Source organism: Spea bombifrons, chromosome 5, assembly GCF_027358695.1.
Source record: "Spea bombifrons isolate aSpeBom1 chromosome 5, aSpeBom1.2.pri, whole genome shotgun sequence".
Lineage (NCBI taxonomy): Eukaryota > Metazoa > Chordata > Amphibia > Anura > Pelobatidae > Spea > Spea bombifrons.
The window spans coordinates 65,461,620-65,488,373 of NC_071091.1; the positions used below are offsets into that span (position 1 = coordinate 65,461,620).

General features: G+C 40.7%; 1 protein-coding gene across 1 annotated transcript; it reads right to left on the reverse strand.

Moving 5' to 3' along the window:
- Positions 1-5,949: 5,949 nt before the first annotated feature.
- On the reverse strand, positions 5,950-20,105 carry NQO2 (N-ribosyldihydronicotinamide:quinone reductase 2). The gene is made up of 6 exons (XM_053466491.1): positions 20,015-20,105; positions 15,816-15,980; positions 13,043-13,173; positions 10,873-10,986; positions 9,955-10,056; positions 5,950-6,330 (listed from the first exon to the last, which is right to left on the reverse strand). Exons 1-6 carry the CDS (start codon positions 20,019-20,021, stop codon positions 6,157-6,159), a joined length of 693 nt encoding a protein of 230 aa, XP_053322466.1. The 5' UTR covers positions 20,022-20,105; the 3' UTR covers positions 5,950-6,156.
- Between the last annotated feature and the right edge of the window lie 6,649 nt (positions 20,106-26,754).

Below are 26,754 nucleotides of genomic sequence, written 5' to 3' on the forward strand. Positions count from 1 at the left end.
AATCAATTAGTTGGCCGATAATTCTTTAGATTAATCGGATAGAGAAATAAATGCAAATTTTTCATTAATTTAAAATAATTGAATAAACAAACAGGATGTTAAAAACAAACAGCAGAATAAAAAACTGAGAAAATGCATTTCTTGTTTTTATTTCCCAAAGTGCCCCCCGCAGTTATGCACATTTGAGCCCAGGCTTGCCACACTGCCCTCCCCACATACGCCTTATACCCCCAGATATGCCTTATACCCCCAGATATGCCACCCTGCCCTCCCCACATATGCCTTATACCCCAAAACATGCCACTCTGCCCTCCCCACATATGCCTTATATCTCCTGATATGCCAGTGTCCCCTGATATGCCTTATACCCCCAGATATGCCACTCCGTCCTTCCCAGATATGCCTTATACCCCCAGATATGCCACTGTGCCCCCAAATATGCCTTTTAACCCACTACATACCACTGTGCCCTTGATATGCCCCCCCCCCAGACATAACCCCCATGCTCCAGAGAAAATGATCCGGGTACCCTGCAGCGCTGCATACAGATCACCTCCACTGTGCTGGCCAATACTTCCGCCGGGGCTTCTATGGTGGAGCACCGGAAAGTCACTCCATCGTAGAAGCCCTGGACTGAGGACTGAGAGTTTATTTAAATAATTTAATAAGGTTAACTTAAGGTGCAGTTAGAGGTAAAGGGGGGGGGCAAACTAAGGGGAATCTAAATCCTGGGGGCAGTGAAGATTAATCCTGTGTCAGTGTGCTGTGAACGAGTCTGAATCTATGAGGGCACTATGGCATATCTGGGGGGGGGTACAAGGCAAATCTGGGGGGTATGTGGCATATCTGGGCTCAAATGTGCATAACTGGGGGGCAGGTTGGAAAATAAAAACAAGAAATGCATTTTTATCAAAGTTTTTTTTCTGCCGTTTGGTTTTAACATCCTGTTTGTTTATTAAATTATTTTAAATAAATGAACAATTTACATTTATTTTTTTATCCGATTATCAAAAAAATAATCGGCCAACTAATCGATTATGAAAATAGTTGCAGCCCTAGTGTAAATGTATAGCGCCAGAGTCAGTATGTCTACTGTACTGTAGTGCTAGACTCAGTGTGTATGTGTGCATAGTGTTAGTGTGTGTTTTTATATATGTAGTGTATGTTGTTGGATACATGTATAGAAGAGTGTAGCGTTAGTATAAATGATGTTAGGGGAGATTACAGTATGGCATTAGCATGCGTGTATGTGTATTAGTGTCGGTGTAAGCATGTGTGTACATGAGTGTAGAATGTTAGTGTGTGTCAATGTAAGGTGTAAGTGTTTAAGAACATAATACGTTAGTATCTGTCTGTCTGTTACTGTATGGTGTTAGTATGTGTAAGAACAAAACTCAAATAATGACCAACTGCACTCTATTCCCACGTTAATCCATTTATCACGTTAAAAAAAATGTTTTAAAAAAAAATTTGTTTTTGTAACAGTTCTAGCTTTTGCAATGGCATATCTTGAGCATTTGATCTTTACTTTTTTCAAATAGCCCCTCATGTGGCAAAATAATTTGAACAACCTAAAGTGCAGTGTCACGTGGCTCCTATGATTTGAAATTTACTAAACTGTGTCCAGACATTTTTAAAGTTACCAAACTCAGTGAAGGACATTATTTAAAACAATACTAAATAACTCCACTAGTTCATACGCATGTTCCTTTTAGGCCCAAAACAAAAATAGCAATGGATAGACTGTCAAGATACATACTTAGACAGTTGCCCTTACACACACACATATGTATTCACACTTGCCCCTACACAAACATCCTAGCATACATTTGCCCTTAAAGACATGCTTGCCCTCAAATGGAAACTATACTTTCAGAACTCCATTTTCTCTTCTTTCTTTTTCTTCCTACCCTAGTGGTCCTGTGTTGTGCACAGGTCCAGGGCTGGTTGCTGGGATATGACATCTTATCACTGAGCTTAGCCCGGGCCTAGTCCCTCTCCTGCAATACTTATGCTCCATCCCGAACAATGACACTTTTACCTATTGTGTAATACACCCTAACGCCCTCTAGATTGTAAGCTCATTTGCTGTATGTCATATTGCTACCGTGTTTCCCCGAAAGTAAGACAGTGTCTTACTTTCTTTTTATCCCTAAAAGCCCCACTATGTCTTACTTTCGGGGTATGTCTTATATTGGGAAAAAATTGAGAGTGATGGGAGTTATGATGTACTTTTAGAGCATAATTAGATCATGAAAAAGACATTGGAAATGGTACAGCATAACACCCATCACTCTCACACACTTACCAATCAACACACCTACCAATCCACACGTATACCAATCCACACACATATACACCAATCCACACGTATACACAAATCCACACACATATACACTAATCCACACACATATACCAATCCACACACATATACCAATCCACACACATATACACCAATCCACACACATATACACCAATCCACACACACATACACCAATCCACACACACATATACACCAATCCACTCTCACTTAATGCTTTCCTACCTTTCCTTTCTTCTTTCAGCTTCTTTTCCTCCTCTTCGCTCCTCTTCTTCAGTTCTTGTCTCCTTCCGGGTCAGAGGGCACGGACAGCGGTGGGCGCGGCTTCAGTGTTGTGCGCCGGGATCTGACAAGAAACCCCGGCGCACAACAGCTGTTGCCGCGCAGATCACAAGGGAGCGGTATCGGAGGTCATTAACAGACCTCCGGCTCCCTTGAGTGATTTTAAGCCGGGTTGAACCCGGCTTAAAATCACTCAAGGGAGCCGGAGGTCTGTTAAAGACCTCCGATACCGCTCCCTTGCGAGCCTGCTCCTCCAGCGGCGGACATTACTGTCCGTCTCTGGAGGGGTGCCGGGTGCCGCAGGTTGGCACCCCCTGGAGTGTGGCGCCCTGTGCGGTCGCACACCCCAAAGGTCGGCCCTGCTCTAAGGGGCCGGCCTTAGGGGTCTGCGGCCGCACAGGGTTTAAATAAAAACATCGGGTTTTTTTTTCAACTTTATTTAACATCCTCCATGTTAAATAAAGTTAAAAAAACTTTATTTAACATGGAGGATGTTAAATAAAGTTAAAAAAAAAACCTCGATGTTTTAATTTAAATCCTGTGCGGCCGCAGACACGTAAGGCCGGCCTTGGTGGGGACTTCCCGGCCCCTTAGAGTGGCGGACCCGGCAAATCCCCCGTGTTTCCCCGAAAGTAAGACATATGTCTTACTTTCGGGGTACGGCTTATATTAGCCGACCCCTCTGAAACCCCCGATACGTCTTACAATCGGGGGTGTCTTACTATCGGGGAAACACGGTATGTTATATAGTAATTGTTATGTCCATACCCGGGAACTTTTCGACTCCGGCTACCCAGAGCCTTCCCTTGCAGGATGCGGCCAGCACTGCACACTGACGTCGGTGGGAGGTCCCACTGACGGCAGCGGGAAACACCCCCGTTTAAAGGAAAAATGGGCGGGGAGCAGGGCGTGTTAAGACCCCGCTCCCGTGACCCGGAGGATTCCGGTCTTGACCCGGAGAACCAGCGCTCACCCCGTAATAGTTCCCAGCGCCATGGAATTTGTTTTATATAGTGCCATCAAATAATAACAACAACAACCACGAGGACCACTGAAACGGAGGTCTCTTAACTTTGGCCCAATTAAGAGGCGTTCAGTCCTCCTCTTGGGCGCCCTGGCGGGGTGACAGAAACACAGGCCTGTGTATAGACACCTTGCCAAACCCTGGTCGTTATGGCACCCCCCCCATAGCAGCAGGTACAAGGCCTAGGTACGCCATTGGGGTTTTGTATCACAATGCACAATGTTTTCAGGCAGCTGCATTTCAGCCATATGAGCCACTCATTGTACTGCTTTGTGAGAAACAATCAATGCGTTAAGGACCCAGCTCTACACTTTGACTAAAGTCTATCTAGGAACGGACTTCATTTGCTTTGCCATAAAGGATAAGCTCAGTGTGGTGTTTTAGGAAAATATCAAATGACTTACGACAATGGCAGACCCCACATCGGGTAGTTTTTACTAACCTACATTATTCTATACAGCACCGAATGTTAACATAATATATATATAATCGTTAAAGTGTCTGTATATATATATATATATATATATATATATATATATATATATATATATATATATATATATATATATATATATATTTATTTAACCATAAGGCATGCCTTCTAGATTGCAAGCGCTTTTGAGCAAGGCAATTCTCAACTTTTGTTTTAACAATTGTTACCTGATGCACTACTGTCCTGCTTACCTACTGTACAGAGCTGTGGAGTATGATGGCACTATATAAATTAAAAAAAACGAATACATGTACAGCAGATAAAAGCATATTATTTTTCCGAAGTATGTTCATGTCTTCTAATGGGGCCTTGTGGCCGGTGACAAGAACTTCCTTATTCAGAGAATAACACGAAATTAAAACTCAGCTCCCAGCAGAACTTTATTTTAGAAGCGTACTCCATTAGTATATATTATACACACTTTTAGATATTTTTATACACTTCCCAATCATCAAACAGCTTAAAAGTCTTGCAGTCAAGCACATTCCGGAACTCCAGCCCCAACACACTCCCATCGTGCTCAGCCAGCACGATGGGCGTCAGCTTTCCAAAAGTAATGATCCATGATCTCGCACATAGATCCCTCCATTTAACGAAACCAATTCATTTAACCCCATCATGACTGCTCCCCAAGATTCAAGATTCCTTACCTGTTTAAATTGGGGGTCTCGTTAAAGTGTCTGTCTCTACATTGCCGGCTGTGCCTGTGTTCTTTTATCCAAATACACGCACATTTCTTCTCTTTAATAATAATAACAATAATTAGTTCTTTCCACTGAGTGCCACTTTCTTGTAAGTTAGTTACAAATAATCGGTCTCTTCCTGTTGAGCGAGTTTAGATTGTGTCCGGACCTCCCCGTGACGTCATGGCTGCGCTTAACTAACTGACGTCTGACAAGCCCCTAGTTTTGAAATCACGTGGTTTCATTGTAGGAAGGAATATGCGTTTCGGTAAGCCTGGGATTTACATATATAATATATAGTATATTATACATGTGTACAGTTAGTGAGTGTGCACATTCTGCAGCAGTGGTAATATATATTATGGAGGCAGGATGTCCCTGTTTTAAGGCTGCTCCCAAGGTTTCTTGATACAGAAGTGGGCCCTTTAAAATTGGCCCTAGTCTTCTGTGCATCATATCTGTATTTTTCTCCCCATTACTGACCATACCCAAGGAGTTTGTTAAGATAATATCCTGCTCCAGGAGGCAAGAATGCAGCAGTCAGGTTACGTGGGGTGACCCCACGGCGCGCACGCGAGGCTGGTCACATGAGGTGGCATGAGGTTTGTATATCATTTTCTATACCTGTAATGCTGTGTTTCCTTGTGTTTTATTTTTTAAAATGTGATCTATGCCTGAACTACATGGGGGAGGGAAAGAGAAATGTGGCATAGCGAAGAAAGGACAAGGGGACTCTGGGTGATGACACCACCAGAGTCTGGCTCTGACTGCTGGCTCATATTTTGCGACTGTACAGCACTTACCATTTGGAGAAAAGTAGCCGCAGGTGATGAGAAATGGTCACACCATTAATGTTCATGATTTTGTTGGGAGTCCGGAGATAACATATATAGTAACTATAGACAGGATTGAGATAACGCGTATATGCTTGTGTCTTATTCGCCAGGTAACCATATTACATAAGTAATCCAACCAATTAAAGTCACCACTTTAACCTTAGAATAATGACCTATTTCTCTTTTCTGTTCCTGTGTAAGACATTGGAGTTTCCCATGTGCTTAAAACTGACCTGGAATCCAGTATTTAGGTAAAATACTAAGTCATATAATTTAATTATTAATTATACAAATTTGTGCTACATGGGATGTTTAGAAGTGAACCAATTTTTATTTAAGTTGCAATATCAGAACTGTGATAACATACGCGTGTTATTGAACTTGTTAAGCATTCAGATTTTTAATGGAAGAGACTGGTTGCTCGGTGGTTACAATTTAGTCATCTGATTCCATGACAATTTTTCAGAAGGACTGCAATCATCAGAGAATAATCCTCATCTTCTGGCATGTTCCATTCCTTAATCAAAGTACCAAGGTGGAGTACACTCAATAGGTTTTTCGTTCCAGATGTTCTCAAGCCTCTGAGCCCAAGACTCCAGCATGCCCCTTTTCTTTTCAGCAGTCCCATATTCTGGAGCATAGGAAACTTGAGGGGCCAGGACTTTGAAACCACAGAAATGCATTATGCCATGCTGAGAAATGAAGAGGAACATTTTTAATGTCGTTAGTTAACACACAATTTGAAGTACCGTATTTGCTTGATTATAAGACGACCCCCCAAAATCTGAATATTAATTTAGGAAAAAAAAAGAAAAAGCCTGAATATAAGACGACCCTATAGGAAAAAAGTTTTACCAGTAAATGTTAATTTATTTAAAAAATGTATTGTTTTTAATAAAAGCTATGATTGAGAAAAATATTTTGTTTTTAATTCCTTTTATTTTCCAACCTGCCCCCCAGTTATGCACATCTGCCCCAGATATGCCTTATACCCCCAATATGCCACTGTGCCCCATGCTATGCCTTTTAACCCTCTAAATGCCACTGTGCCCCATGATATGCCTTTTAACACGCTATATGCCACTCTGCCTCCAGAAATGCCTTATGCTTTAGGGGGTTAAAAGGCATATCATGGGGCAGAGTGGCATATAGGGAGGTATAGGGCATTTCAGGAGGCAGAGTGGCATATAGAGAGTTAAAAGGCATTTCTGGAGGCAGAGTGGCATTAGGGGGTTAAAAGGCATTTCATAGAGCACTCTGCCTACAGAAATGCCTTATGCCCCCCATTTAACACCCCCCCCAAAAAAACAACTTACCGGTGCTTCTGACTCCCGGTGTGTTGTCCGGGCAGCGTGTAGAGCTCTGCGGGAAGGTCTGCGTCCATCGCGCAGACCTTCCCCGGCTGTTAGAATTCCCCGGTGAGGGGAACACTGATCTCTGACAGCCGGGGAAGGTCTGCGCAATGGACGCAGACAACCCCCGCTGCTAACCGCACTTCCTTCCGGCTGCAGCGGAAGTTGTATACGCGAATCGCGTAGAGCTCTACACGCTGCCCCGGCTACACACTGGGGACTCAGAAGTACCGGTAATATGGGGGTGGGGGGGTTTGGGGAGGAGAGACAGGAGGATCCAGGTCCCCTGCAGCGTTGCGGGGGATCTGGACCTTAGTCTCATAGTCAGACCGATTTGAAGTCTGATTATAAGACGACCCTGATTATAAGACGAGGGGTATTTTTCAGAGTATTTGCTCTGAAAAAAACCTCGTCTTATAATTGAGCAAATACGGCAGTTAGAAGAGACTGCTTGTGTGAAGGGGCTATTGTGCCTTGGCATGCTCGCTGCTTACCCAGAGAGAAAGCAAACACTGAACCCACTACTGATACTTCAATAAAGGAGGATTTCCTGGCCATGTTAAAAACTGGGGGTCTTCAGAAATGAAAACTTAAACGTGTTGAGCAGAAAGTATTTGACATCCTTAAAAAATAATAATCAGTGGCAGAAAAACACTCCCATTGAAATCATGCGTGTATATATATATATATATATATATATATATATATATATACACACACACACACACACACACACACACACACACACACACACACACACACACACACATATATACATCCATACAATTTGCATAACATCTTTACCACCAATAGTAGCAAAAGAGACAAACATGAAAATCAATATATATAACCAATCAACATAATAATTATTGCAATTGCATCACCTCAATTTGTTCCCTATGCTTCCCTATCTCTGCTCCCTGCAGAGACTCTGCTTTTAGGGCCCCTCTCTATAGGCCCTAAACCCTCTTCTTGTGCGTCTCCCGCTTTATTTTTTCTCTTTATAACAGGTTTTCCCTTACCTGTCTGTAGCAATGAGCTGCTTCCCTTGCTCTTTGCCCCCTCCCTCATGGTGCCGGCTCCTCTCTTAAGCAATTGCACATTTCCTTTCACTTTCGTTTTCTATTGCTGTTCAGTTTTTGCTTTTTTGCAGTTGTTGTTTTTGCCCTTGTTTCTTACAGTACAAGGAATCTTGCCTCTTTTTTCAGTTTTTTAGATTATTTATTTAAAAAATATATTACATTTTTCTGACATATGCAGTGCTTGCTGGCCCATTCTCTTTAATACTAAATAGGACATATTGCTATATAGGGTGATTCAGGGAGGCCTACAAGATGTGGGCCTCTCTTAAGATTGGTTCCTGTCCCCATTTGGGTGATACTTTTACTACATCTGGGACCTTACCATTGCTATACTACTAGCCTCTACCGCCACCTTGTGGTTTTATATACTGTGCCTTGCACATTTATTGCTGATCTCTCACAGATCTCTGGTGCCAACATCAAATGTTAGTACCGGTACCTGGTCTCGGGTGCTCCCCTGGGTAGGCATCCTCTGGTCTGCCGTCTTTTGCGCAGGGCCCGGTTATCTCGTCCCCTGGGTCCTAGTTATTCGTCTCTCTGGGACATCCAGAAGGCACTGTATTTTCTGAAATCCTGGCCTAACAATACTACTCTCTCTTAAACACCTTTGGCCAAACTTGCTTTGCTTCTGGCTTCAGTTTGCTTTTGCCGCGTTTCCTATGTCCAGGCTTTCAATGCTGATGTCATTTTATTTCTCTCCGCAGAGAGTGGTTTTCTCGCTTTCTTGTCGCACCAAATCATCTTTGACTGTCTCCTACCCATACTTTCCAGAGCAGCCACTTTTGTGTGTGGCTCACTTCTCTCAGCAGTACCTTCTGTTCGCTGACCGTCCGAGGGGTTCCCATCAGGTGCTTTTTTTCGTATGTTTCATCCTTTCATCTGGTATCTTCTTCTACCATCGCTAGATGGGTGCGCTGCCTTTTGGGTCTGGCTGGGATTGACCCCAGCTTCAGGGCTCATTTGTTCAGGGGGGCAGCAGCCTCTGGTGCTGTGTCTCCATACCTTTTTATTTTCGCTCTGCTCGTACTGGCTGACTTGGCATGATAGGAGTGTGATTGCAATCACAGCGAGCACAGTCCCATCATGCCTAGGTACCAGCATTTACTGGTTGCCAAGTCATATTGCTAATTTTGTCCAGTTGTGTGTTACATACTTTTATTAAAAATGTGAGTTTTTATTATTATTTTTAAAGGTGGGGGTCATTTTCGGTTTTGGCTAAGTGAACCCTGAATGTTTTGGTCCAGAATTTTCATTTTAGTTCATCCCTAGAATAAATCTAGGGAATCCTGAATTTGTAGTCGCAAAACTTTCTAGGCCAAGAAATCAGTGAGAGGAAGAGTAAAGGTTTTGTGTCATTTTACTTTATTTTAATCTGCATATTTTATTAAAGGCCATATTTTTTGTCACAGTGAAAAATGAGTGCGGCCCGCGCACGTATACAATTCTGATGAAGTGGCCCACTTCAGAAAAAACTTGGACACCCCTGGTCTATGTTATTGACCTTGCTATAGGATCACAGTTACTGTTCCTTTCTGTGGCTCAGAGGTGGACGTCATTGGTTCCACCCGTCGGAAACAGCAGTTTCGTTTGGTTCCTGTTATAACCTCCTGTTCGCATTTGTTCTTCCCGTTGACTCTGCATCAAAGGAGGAGGAGTGGCTGTCTTCAGGCTTTATAGTCTGAATTATTATGTTGATTGGTTATATATTTTGATTTTCATGTTTCTCTATTTGCTGCTATTGGTGGTAGAGTAAATATGTTATGCAAATTATTCGCCTCCTGTCTTAAAATTTAGATTATATATTCACCAAGGCTATTATAATCTCTAAGTGTCCATTAATTATGCAAGAAGTTTTCTTTCACCAAAAGCAAGGATAACTTACCTGCATAGGCCAAAGGAGAAATCGGATATCACCACTCACACCATCCTTGGAATACATGTCCTCAGTTCCACCAGTAGTGAATGACAGCAAGGCTAGTTTATCCTAAAAAGTGGTAGCAAAGTAAGCATTAAAAAAAATATCACCAACTTCACTATAAAGTGATATTACAAATCTATTGCAAACACCAACTTTTGCTAATAAATGTTATGCTTTGCAAACCCATTGGTACTGAATATACTGCATATGAACATGTAAGGTATTTAAGCAACCATGAAATTACTTGGAACATGATTATTCTAAATACTGTCAGTTTAAAGGGACGCTTCTGCCATCGTAATACCTTTAATGTGATAGAAGACCTTTAAATGATCTTTTCCTCCCTCTTGCAAATGTATGGCTCTATTCTGCAGAATCCCCCTCTACGTTTGCCTCTTCGCTTCCTTCATCTACTAGGCTTTCAATAGACTTGTTCCTCTGAACACATCTACTGCATGCTACCATATGCACATGCACCATACTCACTGATGACAAGCTCCAGCTTTGGCTTGCACAAGGAGTTCTAGTGGGTCTGATAAGGCCTTCACGCATATGCATAGAAAATACTCCTGCTGTTTTCATTCAGAGTGCTTTCCTGCCACTGACTGGTTGCTTAAAGCAGCCAAAATTGTGTAAAAACAGGACCACAGAGAGCTTAAGCAGCCAAAATGGTGTAAAAACCGGACCACAGAGAGCTACAGCTTCTCCTAAAAGTAGACTTGTTCTTCTACAGGTAAAGATTGCATGTTAAAGTACTTACAAACCCCTTTAATATGCATTCCTTGGTGATGAGGCTGCGTGGGACAACAAACTGTCCATTTTATAATATGGCACACATTTGTAACAGTAAAGCAGTGACTTGTTAATTAATAGATACTGTACCTTAAGGAATCCTTTATCGTAGAAATCTGGGAAATCAAATGCAAACCCTTGTACGAATACTCGATCAATCCAACCTTTCATGATGGCAGGAAAGCTGAACCAGTACAAAGGGAACTAAAAGGAACCCAACCAAACAAACAGGAATATCTTGAGAACAAGGCTGGAAAGAGTGTTAAAAGTATTGCAAAAATATTAAGCACACAAAGACATGTAATATTCTGTACTAGTCTTGTGTATTCAGGGTTATTTAATTCCCCCAGCACCCCACCAATCATGAGGTTGGGGGGATAATTGCCCCCTCCCTTGGTTAATAGGGGTTCTGTTAATTTAAGTTTTGCAGGTACATTTTTCCCAGTAGTGAATAGTAACAGACTACAATAGGTACGGTGGCAACATGTATAGGACTAATACATTGTGCAACATTGTATCCCTCAATGGGTAGCATAACATAGCCAAGTTGTCCCTCTCCTTCGAGCTTTAACTTGCCCCCCCCAGCTATGAAACTGATATCACAGGACAACCCCACATATAAATTAGGGGAGATACATTTTGCATAGTCCGCATCTGTTGTCCTGAAAATTAGAACAGCCAGAAAGAAAGTAGAGAAAAAACTAAAACCAAGAAAGAGAAAGAAAAAGAATAGGACACAGGGGCTCCCCAAAGGAAAGCTGTTCACAGGCGTATCAAATTTTTTATGAAAGTATTCATCCAGGGATCAGATAACACCTCCAACCTCCATGTTGAGAAGATTTCAAGTTTTATACATTGCTGATTTGGTGTGGACAACGAGGGGACCCGGGCGCCCAGGAGGAGCAAGGCTATCTGAGAGGTCTGGCAAAAAGCATTCAACAACATTCTTGCACTGCTATTCTGCGCGGGTAGACTAGATACTGAATGTTTCACATTTTTTCATGCGAGGAAACATTTAGCAAACAATGTCAGCTCATGCTTTCTACTCAGAAGGTGTGTCTGTAAATTACAGAAGAATTCTAAATTTGGCATTTGTTTCAACTCATGCAGGCTCTGTCTAATTTGGCTATTTTCAACCAGTGCGACTATCCAGCCGAGGCCAGTAATGGATAGACCCGCCTGAAAATGCGAGTTATAGATTATTGTGCTTAGTTGCGAAGATGGTGCTGACAACTCTAGTTTTCTAAGCACAATGTCCTTACAGTAATTAGGACAGTGTCCCCAGGAATCTGATTGGCTTGTCCAGTGGACCAACTGAATCTGACAACTATTTTTAATGTCCAACTAGGTGAAAGCAGTTCTAGAGTAGGAAAAGGCCTGGGTATTTAACATATGTGCTTGTATGTCTTCTATGTCTTCCCTACATACCAATGTAGGTAGTGCGTATAAATGAAATGCATTCAAGCATTAGTTTGCTTGATAATGTGTTTAGGGATCCATTATCATGTTGATCCCCAAATACGGGTCACATAATGTGTAATTGTAGTACATTATGTGCTACATTATTTTGAGCTTTGCCTCTGGCAAACTAATATTTAAAGGCTCACACTTGGCATTTATTTTATAGTCTGATATTTGAGAGACATCCTTCAATAACTAGGCTTGGGAGGGAGATAACAGGGTTTGTTAGGGTGAATAATATGTTGTCAGCCAAAAAAGGGCTAATTTGTACATCTGGCCATCCGCTCTCATCTCTGTAATATCTGGATGAATATCCTGATGGCAGAGCAAACAGAAGAGGGGGTACCCCCGCCTCAACCCTTTCTTTATCAAAAGAATTACTGGGATCTATTAGAGCAATAGTGGCTATAAAACTATTCTAACCTGAAGGCCAGCAGGACAAGCTTTCCCTCTATCAGGGGGTTTCACTTGATCTTAGCCACAAGGCTTTGAAGCTACTATCTCAATTTCCCTACCTTATCAATTGGGAGAAGCCATGACTAGCCATGGAAAGTTGGGCAAAAAAAAGCTTCTCTACTGTAAAGGTAAGGCTTTTAATTGTTTTCTTTACATGTTTAATTTATATTACCATATATCACTTACTAAGTATTTTAATTTGCATTGTCTATTGCTTGGTCTGTTTGAAATCCTGACTATCCCTTTACTAACAACAGAGACGCGCAAGGATACATCTATTTTCAACCTCAGGTGCTATGTTATTTGATCATTTTCAATGTTCACACGGCAAAAAGGTAATTACCTGAAATATAACTAAATCAGCGTCTTGAACTTTTTTCTGTTCCCCAAGTATGTCTTCACATAAACAGCCTTTCTTATATGCTTCCATTGCCTCCACTCCATAGTTGAAATGCTGTGGATTGCAAAGTTCTCCTGCACAATGACGAAGTTATATTACCGGGAAAATATATATTTTAATATATATTTTAACATTTGATTCAGTCTGTTAAACAAGAACATTTAAAGAAAAACTTGGATGTTTAAACAGTGTACAGAAAAGCAAAGCAACCGAGTAAAGAAATAAAACCTGTAGTCCATTGTTCTGCACAATGGTAAAAAGCCCTGCTTAGATTCCTCCACTACCTTACCAATTCGAAAGATAACCCTTATGCATACCCCACCTCTTGGGCACAAATTCACAGGGAGGAGGTTATATATGTAATTTTCAACAATGTAATTTTCAACAAACCTTGGCCCATAACCTTACACTACAGTGATGCCCTGTCCACTGGCTCCACGTGGTCACAAGAAAGTAACAAGGTTTTGACCAGTACACATATAGGCTGGTATGAGATACAAGTGGGTGTAGGCACTAATTTTTAACCACTTAAGCGAATGCAGCAAAAATTTTTTTATTAAATTTCCTGGTATTTAAACACCACCTAACAAGTTTACTCTACATTATATGGATGTCGAGAATTTAAAGAAAAGATCAATTTAATCTCTCTTTCGCTTTATCTTTTCAAGACATTTTCCCCTTGGCAATTTTTCATTACATGTTGTGTCCCAATATACAACAAATGTGGATTGTTTTCATGACATTGATCAAAATGTAACAGTACTCTGTGTGTCTTTTATATGTCTATGTTCTTCTATTCCTATATGTAGTGATCTGGTTGTTCTGTAAACACGTGTTAATAAACTACAAGTTCATACATAGATTTTTGATGTAACAAGTAATTTGTTTATTGCGTATTTTCCTTTTCTCCCCCTTGAAAAAAAAGTTGTGTGTCTTTGTGTACTTTGAATTGTGAACCATCTATTTTGTATTATTTTAGACATTTGGAGTGTACAATTTTAAATGTAAGCTGATTTTTTTTGTCTACTAAATTAATTTATATACTGTAATTGCTAAACACCTGTCCTGTTTTAACTTCTTTCTTCTGCCCATTTCACTGAAGATAACCCAGAGTATTTTCATTAGAGAGCAAGGAGTTAAATATTGCTATAAGTCTGAAGACACACATTGTTGCATTTTGGAAGAGGTGGACTACCCCATACAAATGATAAATTTGAGCTGGGTACATATGGATCTCCTTTTGTTAGTGCAACATCAAAGGAGTGTTGTTTTTTATATTGTTGAAGCTTATATAAAATACTATACTATATTAGCCCTTCTCATTTGTTCCTTTTTTCCTATTTTCTTTTATAAAAATATATGTAACAAAGTATCTGTACTCTCATTTAAAATAGTAGGCGCACCCTATTATTTTAATATAAAGGCTGATGTGGTTGATCAAATAAGAAAATTAATTTTAAGTTAATAGAAACCCAAATAGACTTTAATATGTATTCGTCAACCTGTAAAAATAACATGCCTTAAGGAGAAGGTTGACACTCAGCTATCATACGTATTAAAGTGCCTATGGTGGCTGGAGTGCCTCTGTAAATAAAATAATATGGTGGACCTCACCATTTTTTATTAAAGGCCACTGTTAAAGGTTTTGTAAATTATTAAAAAAAAAATTCACATTTCAAAGAGACAGTATAAAAATCAGTTTAAGGCTAGGTTTCCACTTGGGTTTTTGATCTGCGTTTTTTTCTTGATGAAAAACGCCAGGAAAAACGCCAAGAAAACTGCCACTGCATTTACCTGCGTTTTGGCGTTTTTTCTGGCGTTTTAGCCTTTCTGTGGAAATTGCTTTTTTTGACCTTAGGCAGTTTTTCCAGTCTTTACAAGTTAGAAGTTTCACCCAGCTAAAAGGGATTAGGATAAATGGCAAGTATCTGCCCCCTCCTGATGTCATTTACTTGGTAGACCCTTTTGTCTCTTTTCTGTGGTTTGTAAGGCATGCTTTATTCCGAATGTCTGCTCCTCTGGGAAGATTGGCCCCAAATGATGGTGCAAATTGTTTGCTGTTGCTTTTGGCACGCAGGATCCAGTTGATGCGTCGGGTATGTTTGTTTGTAATGGCATGTTTGTTCCAAATGGTGTAAAATTCAATATGAACCAGTCCAGGACTTTGTTTTGTGTGAAACTGTTTGTTTTCAGCCTATTTCTCGTAGGACACACAGATACTGGGTCCATCCTCTGCATTCTAACTGTGGAAAAAACGCCATAAAAAACGCCAAGGCAATAAACCCACATGGCTTTTTCATGGCGTTTTTTCTCTCCCATAGACTTCTATTGGAGAAAAACACCAAGATTTCCTTGCAAAAAACGCCAGAGTGTCAACATGCTGCGATTTTGAAAAACTGCCACAGAGCCCAAAAAAGCAGAAAAACGCCAAAGAGGACTGAAAAAACGCCAAACAGAAAAACGCCAAGTGGAAATGGCATTTTGCGATTTCCTATTGAAGAACAGCTAACATCTGGCTGCAGCGTTTTTTCACTAAAAAAACGCCAGGTGGCGCTATTGGCGTTTTTAGCAAAAAAAAAACAAGTGGAAACCTAGCCTAAGAGATACTCTTGTGAACAGTTCGGAAAAACCCCCATTTTTACAGATGAGATTTGAATGCTGCACAAATATGCTGACAAAACTGTATATGGTATTTATACACACTGTATGATTTTACCCGTAATGTCATTTCTGGTTGCTGTGGCTTTAAAATTCATGGCATAGAGGTCAGAAATGACAATGTTGCACCCCTGCTTTTGTAATACATCAACTGCAATGTTTTTCAGAGATCCGCTCATAGACTTCGGCTCCTGGTGTGCATATACTATTAGGACCTTTTTACCTGAAACAAAAACAACAGGCTATGCAAAAAGTCAACAGTAGTACATTAATGAGATGCTCGAGGTTTACGCAATGTATTTCTTCTTCCCTTTTGGCGCAGAAGAAAATTGGAAAATCTAAGGACAAGCAGCTTAAGAAAACATCAAAAAGTGTATTCCGCTCTATAGAGAGTAAGATGCAAAAGTTATACTACATTGGTATAAGTGCTCAAAGTGATCAAGGAGAAAACAGGTAAAACAGGTTTAAATACTTCATGTTTGATATATTCTTAGTAGATAAATAAAATCATGTAGACATTTTAATCAAAATGCTTTATAAATGATATTGCTGGTGCGTAAGGCACTTATTGTCCAAGTACATGACATCACCAACACATACATTTATTATGTCAAATGATCACAGTTAAAGGTGAGGCTGCTCATAGCGGGAGGGAAAGCTGTGGTTGAGGTAAGGGGGTGAGTGATGGAGTATGCATGCAGGCATGTGTGTGAGCATGGATGTGTATGGGTAAATGGGTCAGCATGGATATGTACTTGTAAGTTATTGTGTGAGGATACATGTGTATGTGTAAGTGTGTATAAGCATGTATGTGTGAATGGAGTGAGTGTGTATGTGGAAGCGTGTGTGACATTGGTGTGTGTGTGTGCAGGAGCATGAATGTGTATGTGAGGGAGAGGGAGTATGTGCATGAGTATATAAGTCTGAAAACTTGTGTAAAAATTTGTGTGAATGGACGTGTTTGAGTGAGCATGTGTGTGTGTGTGAAAATTGATGTGTAAGTGTTTGTGTGGGAGCATGAATATATGTGAGTGAGAGGGAGTATGTTCATGAGTTTGTAAGTCTGTGCAAATGTGTGTGTAAAAATTTGTGTGAATGAATGTGTGTTTGTGAGTGAACATGTGTATGTCCAACCTGTCATCCTGGAATTTGTATTTATTTTATGGTGTCTTGTCCATTGCAGCCTCTAGAGGTCATCTGTGAGATCACAGTACCATGAATGTTAACATCCTGACCAGCTGCATCTGCTTACCTGGGTGCAGCCCTCCCAACTATATACCTGATTACTCCACCATTCAATGCCTTTGCTTTGCGGTGTATCTGCCTCCTGCGTGGCCCTGTTATCTTGCTAGCAGTGTTCCGATTTCGATTAACCTGTTGTGACCTGGCTTGTTTCTGACTTTGTTCCCTGGTTCCTGATTTGGCTCTTCTATTGCCCTCCTGGATTCAGATTTGCCATTTATATCGTCCTTCTGGTTCTGACACGGCCTGCCTGACTACGTCTGTCATGCCTGAGAGTGCTCTGCCTTATGCCCTGCCTGAGGGCTCCCTGCCGTGTGTCTAGTGCCCAGGCTGAGGGCTTCCAGCCATGTTCCAGTTGTGTGCCCTGTCTGTGGACTTTCAGTCGTGTTCCAGAGAGCGTGTCCCGCAGTCCAGCTACAGCATCCTAGTATTATCTTGTGCCTGGCTAAGGGGCTATCGTGCTGTACATCTGCTGTTGTGCCTGTGCCTTGTTTTGGTCCTATCTGTAACGGGTTCACCAAGAGAGCTGTAGTAACCCCCAGAGATCACCCACATGTATCCTCCTGTTGTCCCCGGAATCACTTCCAGCACCAGCCAGCATGCGCACCTTGGAACCCTGCTATGTGTACCCAATAAGAAGACACAACTACCTTGAACTGAGTACAGCAGGAATGAACAGTTTATTGATGTAAAACATAGACTCATATATCCAGAAAATCGCATTAACATAAATTAACAGATACATGTATTCAACCCAACCTTTAATCCCCAGGCAGGATTGATGGGATTAAATAAACAATGGAGTTCCTGCCTGTGCTATCTTTGTTTGACAGCCAGGCTGGAGCCATCTCTGACTACCTTGGGGCCCTGTATGACAGGTCATTCTGTCACAGTATCTACTTACCCGTCTTGCTAGCTTCTCCAATACAGACCATCTCATATTAAGATCTAGCCTACTTTGTGTTCCATTTTGTCTGTCTGTACCTTCCTCCTGGTAATGATGCACCATGGGGTACAAACTGAGCATTCTGGTATCCTCGGCAACTAGCCTCCTACCTGACCTGCTTACCCTGGTTCAGGGATGGCTTAAGGAACACAACAACAAGCTCAAGGTGTTTACTTGGCCTCAAAGTTCCCCAGATCTCAAACCAATCGAGCATCTGTGGGATGTGCTTGACAAACTGGTCCGATCCATGGAGTGCCCCATATCGCAACTGCTGTTTTGGTGGCAAAAGGGGAACCTACATGATATTAGGCAGGTGCTCATAATGTTATGGCTGATCGGTGTATGTATTCCGACTGCATATTTTGTCTACACCGTGACATTTATTTAACATTGTATTTTTACAACCTGCACTAACAAATGGATAGTTTTACATTTAATGAAACCCCTCAACCACAAACTGTTTTGCAACTGAATTGTATTGTTTGCATCACTTGTATGTGTTCTGAGTGACTCCAATGTTTTACTAAGTTGCCATGCAAAAAAATAGCTTTCCCACTGATACTTTACATAAACTGGGTTAAACAATTGTATTTGCCTCTAAAGAAGCCGATATGGCGACATGCGCCTTAGTACTAGCATTATCATTTATTCATTTTATTGATGTATTAAGAATATTTATATTTTTCTCCTTAATTTTTTTAAGGGCTCACACCAATATCGTACCATCTCTTAAATCTGCTGTGACGTTTTTTTAAAAATGTATTCTTTACAGCGCTGGCCCTAGACATAACCCCGCCTGGGGCGAAGTTTACAATGCCGCCCTCCATGCCTGCGGACGCCAGGGGTCATTATCTACCCTTTCTCTCCTTCCCTACCTCCTTCCCTATTATCTATGCATCTATCCTGCGGCGAGTCTCCCTGCTCTGCCAAGGTGCGCGCTGCTTTACTGCCGAGCGCCGGAAATTACGTCATATTCCGGCGCACAGCATTACAAGCCGGCACCGAGACCGAGCTAGAGAGCTAGCAGAGGAGAGAGAGGGGCGCCAAGCGGGTACTGACAACTTGATAAGCAAAAAACACTCAGTGCCCCTCTCTCTCCTCCTCTTAAAAAAAAAGGCGCTTGGGGTGGCCTCCTCTTCAAAAGTACCGTCTGGGGCAATTGCCCCACTCTGCTCCATGATACAGCCCTGATTCTTTAGACACACAAAGAATTAACTACGACCCCCAGAATAATAACAAAGTAAAGAAAAGTCTTTATAGTAAAACTTAGTTGTGGCATTATTTAAGACTTTCTTTCACTCTAATTTACATGTCATATATATAATTATGGAATTCTTAAATACACTCTAAATACTAAATGTTGTTATTTATGAAATATTGATGACACCATCTTACACAATCACTGGTGTAACTACAGGGGTCGCAGCTGCATCTAGGGGGCCCGTGCCTCTAGGGGGCCTGGTGCAACCCCCTTGTTCCCATCTTCTCATATCTGTTCAAAATTGTTTAGAAAGGGCCCTTCAGTCCAGGTCAGACGTGCCCTTTCTAAACTATTTTCAACGACACAGGGAGGCAGGAACGTATTGGGGACACATTACTTCACGTTACCCCGCGGTGAAACCAAGGCTGCTTGCTGCTGGAGAGAAAGCTGCAGGACCAGTGAGAGGTTAGCAGGGACAGGAGGGATGTATGTTTATGTGTTTGTATATATGTATGTGAGCATACATGTGTACTCGTGAGTGCGTGTACATGTGTGTATGTGGGTGAGCAGGAGTAATCAGCGAAAGCTTGTTTTCATATGTTGTATGTTGGAAGGGGGCAAGGGGCAAAGATGCACAGACAAGTTGTTTGGGGGCAATGATGGCACAGACCAGCTGTTGAAGTTGGGGGCCCCGGGGCAATTTTTGCACCAGGGCCATGTGGTTTCTAGTTACTCCCCTGTACACAATATATTGGATTTGATCAAATCAGATTTGGAGTTTGAAGTTGATTCATAAGTAAAGAGTGTTTAGCCTGAAAACTTACAATTAAAATCATTACAGAGCATTTGGCTATAAAAAGTCACTTACCTGACATCCTAGTTATCCTTGTTGATGCTTATGTAGAATGGTGGAACTTTAGAAGATTGAAATCCAATGTCGCTTTCAATTCCTGGAATGTTGCACAACAAAAGGTTAATGGTAAACTAAAGGGTTCATATAAAAACACACTTCTCATTTGGCATCTCATCAAACATGCATATCTGACATTCTGAGTCATATTCATTGTTAGGCAGGAGCATTGTCAGCAAAGAAACTGATGAAAAAACAGGGATGAAATAATGGAAATTGACTTTTGTGTTGTAAAGCATTTGATACAGATTCCCCCAAGACAAAAACAACAGCTTACTGAATATTGATATTAGTTTCCCACAACACTAGATTACACATTCTAATATGGTAACACTAGTAACTGCGGAGCAGATGTGTATAGGCTACCTTCCCAACAAGGCAGATGTGTATAGGCTACCTTCACAACAAGTCTGAGAGATTACTGCTCTATTAAACCCTAATGCAAAATTAAATTAGTTTAAAGGGACAGTTTACCAACCTTGGCAGGCCCTACTAAAAAATAATACACATTAACATTCTTTGTGAGCTCCGTGGTCCAAATAAAAAAATAAACAAATAAAAATGGAACTTGTTATCATCTGTACCATCAATAAACAGTGTTAGTTAAAAAAAAAACAAAATGGAAGCCAATAATTAATCAACTTTGGTGTGAGGAATACATCTCACTCCCTATCCTGTGCTCAGTGGGATGGGAATTTAATAGATATCATGTAAGAGGCACATAACTGTTACAGGGTCACCGTACTCAAGGCTGGGTACCCCTGTTTGAGGGCTGAGGAATCACCATACTGATAACTCCTGCTATGCACGGATCAGTCAGACAGCAATAAGTTTAGTAAAACAAAAAAACACTTTTATTAAAAACACATAGAGCCGTAATTCTATCAACATTCCTTTAACAGAGGTTCTTAATGCACACAGAACCCAACCCCAAATCCCATCAGCTTGGGGAGTACACAGGCAATGGAAAAGGTGAGAGGATTAGGTGATACAATGGTTTTCGCTGCCTGTGTTATCCCCCCTGTGGTGAGGCTGCCGTCTGGGCAAACAGGGCTGTGCTGGCCGATTAAAAACTCAAGCCAGGTTACATGATTGTCCATTTGAAGGGCTGAAGCTTCAGCCACATTCAGTCCGGCTATAGCTTAAAAACACCCTATAAAATATTACTGGGTCATGGGATCAGAAACAGGACACAGATGCTAAACTGTACACGAATCCCCAACAAAGATCTCCAAAACACCCTCACACAACAAAACACTTTGTGTAAATTGCCCCCAGACAACCTGACCCAGAGTTCCACAAAAATGTCAGCCTCTGCACGGGGGCAGGAGGTCCGGGGCAACTCCAGTTAACCTGGTCCTGTCACAGCAACTCATTATATTGCCTTCTGCCATGCTACCTATCACTTGTCCAGTGAGATGGTGGATTAAAAAGAAAAACATTCCCTCATGGGGCATAGAATTAATCTATGCCTTCTACCCTATCCACAGAGCCTATAGAGTAACTCTCCCACTTTCTCCATCTCCCATCCATTTGAAAATAAATAAATACAAATTCCCTACCTACCTCCCTAGCTAGGTAACAGGGGTGCCCTCCATCCAAACTCTTTTTTCAACAAGAAGACAATACTAACAAGTGTGCATAAGTGTATGTGATCATGCACACTCACAAACATGACCATTTCTTTTTTTCTAATTGAAATAAACGCTTACAAGTTTGTTTACTTTATTCTCAGTTTAACTTGCAGTCATCTGGACCATTGGACTTAAAAAAACCAAAACAAAAAAACCAAAACAAATTATATATATATATATATATATATATATATATATATATATATATATATATATATATATATATATATATTAGGTCCTCTCTCATTACCACACCTGGGAAGCCTAGAGTATATCATTAAATAGATTTTATATTTGAAAAATATCCTTCACAGCCACAGGGGGGCAAATTGAGAGCAGCAGCACCTTTGGGGAACCTGTTTTTTGGTATGCACTCATAATTTGCAAGACATTTACAGATTAATAAAATACTGATTTACTTGTTTGTTTGTCTACTGTGATTATAAATTAAAAACTTTAGACAAAATAGCTTACTTACCGTTAGCTGGCTGCAGCACAAGTTAGTAGTTGGGCTGTTTATTAGCACAGGTAAAGATGGATCTTTAATGTTTTGCCAGTTCAGAGGAGCATGTATCTGTACAGCTTTAGCACAATGTGTTGAAGTAAAACTCAAAATGGAGGCTCATGCCAGCTACCATAACGGGTGGGGTCATGAGGCTATAACAAAATGCTGCCATGTAACAGATAACACTAGTTAACTGACTGCTGTGAAATACTACATGTTATGCCAACAAAGCAAGCATGACAATAAATTTTTTTCCTGCCCTGCTGGTGTGCAATCTCTAGGGGGTGGGGTCTGGCAAAATTCGATCTTTGGGGGCAATTTCAGTCAAGCGGCTCCATAATAATAGATCAAATAAATAATGCAGGGACATGCCCTGGAACCCCCATTGCACGCATAGGACTTGTCCCGGAACCCACATTGCACACATATGACTTGCCTCAGCACCCAGATTGCACACACAAGACTTGCCCCAGCACCCAGATTGGCCTCATAGGACTTTTTCCTACCTGTGTCATCTTTGCCCCAAACAGACTGCCTGTGCCATATTTGCCGCCCACTTACACATCCATGCTATCATAAACTCATACATACAGTCGTGTGAACAAGAAAGTACACTCTCTTTGAATTCTATGGTTTACATATCAGGACGTAATGACAATCATCCGTTCCATAGTAGGGCTAAAAATGAGGTAAATACAACCTCAGGTAAATACAACTTATGACCTATTACAGTGTGTCATGATTTATTCAACAAGAAAAAAGCCAAAATGGAAAAGCCATATGTAGAAAACCAAGTACACCTTTACTGCTACCATATGAATTAAGATGCGAAGTACTGCTAATCAAATGCCATTGCAATGCAAAGGTGGAAAGACATCAGCAATGATCTTAGATAAGCAAATGTTGCCCATCAATCTGGGAAGGGTAATAGGACATTTCCAAACAATTTAAAATCCATCATATTACAATGAGAAATATTATTTAAAAGTGGAAACATTCAAAAACAGCTGACAATCATCGCGAGAGTGGATGTCCCAGCAAACTCACCCCAAGGTTAGGCTGTGCAATGCTCAGAGAAATTGCAAAAAAACCCAACAGTTAAATCTCAGAATCTACAGGCCTCGGTTAATGTGTTAAATGTTAAAGCTCATGACAGCACAATTAGAAAAAGACTAACCAAGTATGGTTTGTTTGGAAGGGGTGTCAAGAGAAAGCCTCTCTTAAAAGAACATGGCAGCACTGCTTAGGTTTGCAAAGTTGCATCTGAACAAACCAGAAGACTTCTGGAACAACGTTCATTGGACAGATGAGACCAAAGTGGAGATGTTTTCCCATAATGCACACCGCCATGTTTGGCAAAAATCAAACACAGCATATCAGCACAAACATCTCATATTAACTATCAAGCATGGTGGTGGAGGAGTTATTTGGTCTTGTTTTGCAGCCACAGGTCCTGGGACCCTTGCAGTCATTGAGTCGACCATGAACTCCTCTGTATACCAAAAGTATTCTAGAGTCAAATGTGAAGCCATCTGTACTACAGCTAAAGCTTGGTCGAAATTGGGTTATGCAAAAGGACAATGATCCCAAGCACACCAACAAATTTACAACAGAATTGATGAAAAAGTAAAGAATCAAGGTGTTCAATGGCCTAGTCAAAGTCCAGAATTCAACACAATTTAACCCCTTAAGGACCAGGCTGTGTTTTACCTTTTGTACCTTTGGGACCAAGGCTGTTTTAACACTTTTGCGGTGTTCGTGTTTAGATGTAATTTTCTCCTCACTCATTTGGTGAACCCACACAAATTATATGTTGTTTTTTTCAGGACAAGAAGGGCTTTCTTCAGATACCATTGTTTTAATCATATTATCTAATTTGCCATAAAAAAATAATAAAATATGATGAAAAATGTAAAAAAACCCCACATTTTCTGACTTTTACCCCAAAAATATTTTACTCATCCAAAAAAGCTAATGAAAAAACCTACTAAATATATTCTACTATTTGTCCTGAGTTTAGAAATACCCAATGTTTTTATGTTTTTTTGCTTTTTTCTGCACGTTATGGAGCATTAAGTACAAGTAGCGTATTGCTATTTCAAAACCATTTTTTCCAAATCTGGTAATTCTTCCTCCCATGTGCCATTTCGGGTATCTTTGAAGCCCGCCAATGCAATTTACCCCATCAAATCATATATTTTTTTGAAACTAGACACCCCAAGGTAGTTCAAATGCTGAATTTTAACTCTTTCCATGCACTAATTCTACCACCAGTCGTTGTCAAACTTTGTGGTAGTAATTTATTTTGTGTTTTTTATCGCTAAAATTGCTCTTCAGGTATGGATTTACAGCTCCTGATATACATCACTTTCAAACAACACCCCAATATGTGTTCAGCAACATCTCCCGAGTACAGTCGAACGCCCCATGCGTGGGTTTGTCGGGTTGTTTGGGAGGTAAAACGCCACATTTAGGAAGTGCACATTTTTTAATTTGGAACTTTTACATCTGGTCATTCTGCCCCCATGTCCTAATAGGACCCTCTTTGAAGCCGGCTAATTCAATTTACCCCGTCAAACCATATATTTTTGAAAACTAGACACCCCAAGGTATTTAAAATGCTAGTATTTTAACCCTTTCCATGCATGAGATTCTACCACCAGCGTTTGCCACACTTTGTGGTAGTATTTTTTTGGTATTTTTTTTTTTACACAAATTGTACTTTGGGTATAAATTTATAGCTCCAGGTATACGTCACTATCAAACAACACCCTAATATGTGTTCAATAACATCTCTCAATACAGTGATACCACCCATGCATGGGTTTGACTGCTGTTTGGGGTTAAAAGGCCACATTTGGGAAGTGTGCTTTTTCCCCCTATTTTGGTAAGTCTGTGCCTATGCCCTATCTTTGAGCCCGGCCACTTTTTTAAATTAGACACCCCTTGGGTATTTGAAATGCGTTTATTTAAATTTTTCCATGTCAGGATTTTTGGGAAGATACAGCGCTAATTTTAGCACTTGCTCATAATAATAAACTTTATTTTTTATTTTTAATTAATAATTTTATTTATTTTATTATTTTTGGACTTTTTTTTACATTTTGCTGGAACTGGATAGTTCCTCTGATGCATAGTAATTTTTAAATGTTACCATGTTTTTTTTAAGCTTTTTCTCTATTTCCTTTTTTTTTTTTTTTAATTTTTTTTTATTAAATATTTTAGTAATCACATAGTGATTAGAAAGCTGGGCTCCATTGCAGTACCTGTATTCAACCTGCAGGTGGAGAATTCTCTAGAAAGTCTGGAGACCATCTAGCAAACTTTTTCAACTTTATTATTTTTTTAACGGTCACAGCCCGTCCTGAGGTAAGTGTTTGGTGTCGCTGAATGCCTCCTGATCGAGGCATTCCAGCGATACCATTGAAGTTTAGGAGGTGATCGTTGATCGCCTCCTAAACGCTTTTAAAACGGGCGTCCGCCGCCATACAATGTATGGCGGATGCTGACGCCCCGTGGAGAGGCCAGACATGGCTCATGATGCCGATCTCGGTGTTGCTGAATGCCTCGACATCGAGGCATTACAGCAACACCGTTTAAGCTTAGAAAGTGATCGTTGATCACTTTCTAAGCTTGTTTAAGTCTCATGACGTGTCAGGCACATCATAGGTCGTTAAGTGACCGTTTTGCATGCCGTGCCTGACACGGCAATGGAAGTTAAGGGGTTAAATGTTGTGCCAGGACCTTAAGAGAGCTGTAAACAAATGCCCTCAAAAATCTCAATGAACTGAGGCAATGTTGTAAAGAAGTGGAACAAAATTCCTCCACAACAATGTGAGAGAATGATAAAGTAATACAGAAAATAATTACTTCAAGTTAATTGCTGCTAAAGGTGGTTCTACAATTAAATCATAAGGTGTACTTAGTTTTTCACACATGGCTTCTCCATTTTGGCATTACTTTTTGTTGAATAAATCATGACATGATATAATATGTTATGTGTTCATCTGAGGTTTTATTTACCTAATTTTTGTTACATACATACATACTCCCTCCCTTCCTTCCGTCCGCACCTCCTTACCTTTCCTGCAGCTTTCAGTGCGTGAGCCACTGCAGTTTTACGGCAGAGTCATGTTACGTAACGCCTCACGCCTGTCTCTCTTCATGCTGTTTCAAAATTGTTTAGAAAGAGCCCATCCAACCTGGACTGGTGTATTATCTGAAAATCACCGATGAGAGAGGTCATCAAGTGGCTGTCATAATGATCAGATTACTCCTATTGGCCAGGCGTGATCTCATTATCATCAGCACATTTCTGATTGGCTCTAGAGCAATTTGTCAGTGATATTGAAGATTTTATTTAGCTCTTAATGCTGGTTCTCTATTGGAACATAACATTGATTGTAACTTGGTTCCCATAAGCCTATTGGGACTGTGCAAGATGCAAGAGGTAACCCCTTCAATGCCGCAACTGCATTATAGACCCAATAGCGGTATTGCAGGGGATAGTGCTGCACAACAGCTCTGATGGGGCCATGCTGCAGGAGGGGAGGGTCAAA

Excerpts from the sequence above, each read along its gene's own strand:
- NQO2 (XM_053466491.1), bottom strand. Across the intron at positions 10,987-13,042 it reads CTGATTTAGTTATATTTCAG|TTCCCTTTGTACTGGTTCAG; the intron begins GTAATTACCTTT and ends GGTTCCTTTTAG. Across the intron at positions 6,331-9,954 it reads TTCTCCTTTGGCCTATGCAG|CATGGCATAATGCATTTCTG; the intron begins GTAAGTTATCCT and ends TTCATTTCTCAG.